At 39.4% G+C, this 5,832-nt stretch overlaps 1 protein-coding gene across 1 annotated transcript in view; it reads right to left on the reverse strand.

Moving 5' to 3' along the window:
* Positions 1–5,832, reverse strand: part of RNF219 (ring finger protein 219) — a 70,960-nt gene that overhangs the window by 38,544 nt on the left and 26,584 nt on the right. Inside the window, exon 4 of the mRNA XM_006894058.1 lies at positions 3,508–3,762. Within this exon, the coding sequence (XP_006894120.1) occupies positions 3,508–3,762 (255 nt within the window). The remainder of the gene's footprint in view (positions 1–3,507; positions 3,763–5,832) is intronic.

The following is a 5,832-nucleotide window of genomic DNA, read 5'->3' on the forward strand; positions in this document are numbered from 1 at the left end:
GAAGAGATTGAGATAGTTAAAAGTTTTAGTTTACTTGGCTCCACAATCAACACTCCTGGTAACAGCAACCAGGAAATCAGGAGAAGAATCACAGTGGGAAAGTCAGCTGTGAGGGACCTCTCAAGATCAATGATGTCAGGCTGGAGACTAAGGTGCGCCTGATCCGGGCTATAGTCTTCGCAACTACATGCTATGCATCGGAGAGTTGGACAGTGAATAGGGATGACAGAAAGAGAATTGATGCCTTTGAGCTGTGGTGCTGGAGAAGAGTGTTGAATATACCATGGACTGCTAGGAGAACAAAAAGGTTTGTCCTGGAGAGGGTGAAGCTAGAATGTTCCCTGGAGTCAAGGATTCTGAAGCTTCGTCTGACCTACTTTGGGCATGTTGCAAAGAGGGACTGGTCGTTGGAGAGGGACATCATGTTTGGGAGAGTTGAGGGACAGCGCAGGAGAGGAAGACCCTCAATGAGATGGATCAATTCTATGAGCGGAGTGGTGGAAATTAATGTGTTTGAGACAGCGAGGTTGGCACAGGATAGAATGGCGTTTAGGGCTCTTGTACATAGGGTCACTATGAGTCGCAAATGACTAGATGGCACATAACAACAACAACATGACTCCTGCATTATCTTCAAAATAAACAACACCTCATCTCTTCTCTAGTATGACTTTTGTTGTCATATTACCACTGCTAGATGTACATTCTGAGCTCTGGTTTCTCTTTCTTAACAGTGGCCCTCACCATGTCACCCACACCAGCATCAGGAAGTCTGTTAAGTTGTCGTTTGATTCCCTTTATAGAGATGATATCTAGATTTTTTTGGCCAGGGAAATCTGAAATTTTGCACCAGAGGACCCACATCTTTGCCTCTACATTTTGGATGCCGGGAAAGAACAAAAAGCTATGGGGTATTATTTTCCAGTTCACATGTGAGGTTCTGTCTCTGTAGTCCCTCTTTTTGAAATTCGGTTATGCCCAAAGTACAGCCTCAAAGTGACTCCTTATGGAGTCAGATCCGACTCACAGCTAATTTACAGCAGCTTTTCAGAAGTGTAAACTGCACGAGAGGAAACTGCTCATCTTCCTCCTTAGTACCTAGTATTATGCCTCTGGTGATATAGTCCATAGTGGGTTGCACTGCTAATGAAAAGGTCACGTCTCTGGCAGATTGAATCCACCAGTAGCTCTCAAGGAGGAAGACAGACAGTCTTCTCCCTTTAAGAGCTGCAGCCTCAGAAACTCGATGGAGGATTGGTATGAATTGGAACCAGCTCCATGGCAGTCAGGGAGTGTAATACTGTAACTAAGACGCCAAACGGGGTACTACATGTCCCTAGTAATAACTGCTTACATAAAGGTCAAAAGGTAGCTTTGACTAGTGAATTTAACATGTGAACATTAAGAGAGTACAGAGGAACTAACTTGTGTCCCCTTTCATATTCAGTCCCACACCGTCACATGAGCCCAGAGTACTTTCTTAGTGACCCAGGCTGTAAGATAAACCACCCTTGCTGTCTTTGAGTCTAGTTCAACTCACAGCAACCCAACCCTGCTGGACAGAATACAACTGCTCCATTGGTTTTCCCCATCAGAAGCTGTTAAATATTCTCCCAAGAAAGGGCTACTAGGTCCCAAGTGCTGACCTTTCAGTTAGTGGTCAAGTACTTCACCACTACACCACTTGTGCTCTTTCTGCTCTGTGTAATAAGGTTTATTGCTGAAGATTTAAATAATGTTTAACTATGTAGGCAATCATACAGTCTACTTATAGCTTAAGAAAAGGCTGGTGATTTAAAGAAAACATGACAGACTGATACCAATGTAATCCCCAACAGCCATTCATTTTTGTTCTCTTTTTACACAAACCACTGTGTGGTTAGCCTTCGATACCCAAAGAAATGCCACTTTTCCATGAAATATAATAAACTCAGTGCAATTATAGTTTCTTTTATCTGAAAGCACAGAGTTCCTGCTTTCCTTCCATCTTGTCCTTCTCTGACTCTTACAGTACTACTTTTAATGTATGTAGAGATGGTTTAGTAACACTACAGGGAGCTCTGGTGGCTTAATGGTAAAGAGTTGTGCTGCTAACTTGAAGTTACATGGTTCGAATCTACCAGCCACTTTTTCACAGAAAGATGGGCAATCTCCTCTCATGTGATTCACTGCCTCTGAAAACACACCTATGAGTCAACTTTCAACTCGCTGGTACACAACAACAAACTGCAGACACTTTTGTGTAATTTAACCTCAGTGAGGATCTGTGAGCTAGCAGACAGTGGTTATTGTTGCTAAGTACCCTGAGTAGGAATTGACCCATATGTGAGCCCTCAGCATGAGTTTTCAGAAGCAGTAAACCTCATGGGAGGAGACTGTGCGTCATTCTCCTGCAGAAGAGCTGGTAGATTCAAAGTATGTGCCACTGGGTTGCCGGTGCAGCGTCTTACTGCTAGGCCACCAGAGCACCCTTTAAAAGAACACTGGCGTGCATTAATAATTTAGAAGACAGGATTTAGAAATTCAGCATAGAAATGGTACTTTAAGGAACACGGACAGATTAAAGCCCTGGTGGCAAAGTGGTTAATGAACTCAAGTTGCTAACCGAAAGGTTGGTGGTCTGAATCCACCAGTTGCTCCAAGGGAGACAGAGGTGACAAACCCCACAGGGGATCCCTCCTCTATTTTATAGTGTTACTACGAGTTAGGGCCAACTCGCAATGAGCAGGTAATTGTGGGTCTGTGTGTCATGCGATCATTTTCACCTAGCACAAAAAGAACTCGTTTGTGGATAAATAAGAAGACAAACAAAAAGCTGACCTCTTTGGTCAATACAGCTTTACAACCCCTAACCACAGCCTCTAACAGTGATGCCATAGACCTCATCTTCCTTCCTACACTGCAGAAAACAAGAGGTTCTTCTTTTTCACCTCTGAATTTTATTGGATAGACAAAGAATAAATTAGCCTCTTAAGTCATAATATTCTTGTACATACTGTGGTTTAATGTGGTTAGTAGTCTAAAAGGGTTGCTCACAGCTTTCTAGGAAGTCTCTAATATATTTACAATCCTAAGAATCAGAGAATGACAATGCTAGGAAAAAAGTCTTACTTTTTCCATTTTATAGGTAAAGAAATGGGTACTTTTTTAAATGCACCTACAGTCATCACTGATATAAGCTTTCAAACTTAAACCTCAAAGAGGGGAAGTAGAAACAGATCCTTTAAATCGACATCATTCCTCTAGAAGAAGATGCAAACTCATAGTGAAGCACTATAGTCTCCAATTATAGTCACAAATGGAACCGCCTGATATTTCTTGGCAGCTAACGACCTTTAAGGAGAAAAAGAGAGTTTTCCTAACGCATATAAAGGCTCACTGAGGGGTTTCGTCCTTTCCTCACAAATCATCTACTGATGAGTCAACAGACTTTTGAAGGTACTTAAAGTATTACAGAATTTTTTTTTAAAAAAAACCACATACAATTTTAAAAACCACCGCACTTACCTCCTTTAGCTTCTCTACATCATCTTTCACTTTTTCATAGATTTCATTAGCTGTTTTCAGTTTTTTCTTCCACTCTGCCACAGTTTCTGAGTCAAAGTCAACTTTACTTGGATTGTCTGCTATCGGCTGCCTTTCTTCATTATGGTTACCCTGCATTAAGGTTAAAGGATCCAGAATAGTCTTGATCTGTGATTCCAAGCCGAGATTTTTACTCTTAAGCTCTTCTATTTCTTTCTGCAGACAATCTATTTCATCCTGAAAAAGGATTGCTTAACATTAGATATGAAACACATATGTACGCTAACCTAGTCAATGTGTTTTTTTCATTTTATATTAAAAATTTTGCAAATTTACAAATAATATTTATATACCCAGGAAGACACATATAGGTGACATTTTCAAAATACACCCCAATTCTAACAATTTTTTTAAAATGGCATTCCTGCTGTTTCAAGTGCAAGTCAATAAATAGTTTATGGTTTAAAAAAAGAAATATTGTCAAATCTTTAGTTATATTTAAAAAAATCATAAAGAAAACAGAAACTCCAGATGCTTTTTAATTCCAACAAGCTTCTGCTTCAGAAGAAGATTTCAAGGCACATTTCATTACCTTTCTGAAGAGAATGAAAACAGTGTAGATAGAAGTGACCTTTGAAGAGTTTTATTTCAGGTTTTTATTTTTGCTTCTGTACTTGTAACAATCCACATCTCACTGGTGTGGACTCAGAACCAACTCCCAGGTGACACTCCACTGGGTTTCTGAAGTCACTGAACTGCACCAGAGGAGACTGCCCAACCCTGCCCCTGAGGAGCTGCTGGCAGATTCAAATCGCTGGAGATGCCACCATTCCCAACAGAACAGGCCACTAGTCACTAGAAATCATATTACATTTCCTTTCATTTTTTAAATCCAAATACTACTTGCAGTTAGTTTAATTTTTAAATTTTGGATTCGTGTTCTTCGATGGCCATCATGACTGCTCTGTTGTTGTGTACTGTCGAGTGGGAAACGACTCACAGCTAATGCCCCAGTCGGCTTACAGAGGCAGCAAATCACACAGGAGGAGATTGCCCATCCTTTTCTTGTGGAGCAGCTAACAGACCCGAACCTTGTGCCTTTCGGACTGCTGCACAGCACTAGGCCACCAGAGTACCCTTTGACTACTTTAAGTATTAAAAGTTCCTCCTGGAACTATTTATTATTTTAAATTCAATCATTCGATATTTGTGCTAAAGCCTTTTTCTAGAATACACTTATCTATCTATAATGGATAGTTCACTAAGATAGTTAAAAAGGAAACTCCAATGTGCCCAAGTAGTAGCCCTATGGCACAGTTGTTAGAGTATCTGGCTGCTAACCAAATGGTCAATGGTCTGAATTCACCAGCTGTTCCGCAGGAGGAAGAGGTTATACTTTATTTCTGTAAAGGTAACAGTACTAGAAACCCTAGAGATAGTTCCATTCTGTTCTAGAATCGCTGTGAGTTGGGTCTAGCACTTAAGGTACTTAATTTGTCAATGGTTTCTCAAGGAACTTGATTAGGATTTAAGTACAATCAACAGTTCTTTAATGTATAGAAGGATTTACTGTAGAATTGACAAAGCTCCTATTAGGAGTTTAAACTATATATACTTCAAGTATATATGAGACAAATACTTTAATATATTAAAAAATACACAAAAATAAGGACTATACATATACAAATGATAATGTACTAAAACATTAAAAAATTATTTCAGAGAGCTGAAGCCATTGCCACATATACAGCTTAAGTGTAATTTCTATTCAAAAAGAGGTCAGTAATAATCCCTCTTTAGTCAATATAAAATGATAATAGGGCTTAAATTTTACTATTTCAAAGCTTATTTATTATTTGTGAAAATTCCATCATTGTATCATATTTGCCTGCTCATTCACCCCTAGGTAAGAATTAAGAAACAGCATATCCACTCTAGAAGTTCTTTACTACTAGTTATCATGTATTTACCAGAGTTGATCAGACATACAATTCTCAGAGAATTTATAGTCTGAAATAAAAAACAAACGAAGGCTTACAATCATTTCACTAGAGCACTCACGATACCTTGTGGGAATCAAAAGATCAACTTTAACAAGGTTTCCTTTATCTCTCAAGTTCTCCACCATATATAGTTTCCACCTATCTATAGAGTTCAAGTTCTGAAAGTGCAAACACTTCCAAAATGATATACTGAGGTACGACCAAAATGGATGTCAGAAGAAACTCTGAAGATTGCACTGGAACGTAGAGAAGCCAAAGCACAAGGAAGAATCCAAGACACTAAAGAGCTGAACAGAAGATTCCA

This window comes from Elephantulus edwardii, unplaced genomic scaffold (assembly GCF_000299155.1).
Source record: "Elephantulus edwardii isolate Elephantulus edwardi_28Jun2011 unplaced genomic scaffold, EleEdw1.0 scaffold00134, whole genome shotgun sequence".
Lineage (NCBI taxonomy): Eukaryota > Metazoa > Chordata > Mammalia > Macroscelidea > Macroscelididae > Elephantulus > Elephantulus edwardii.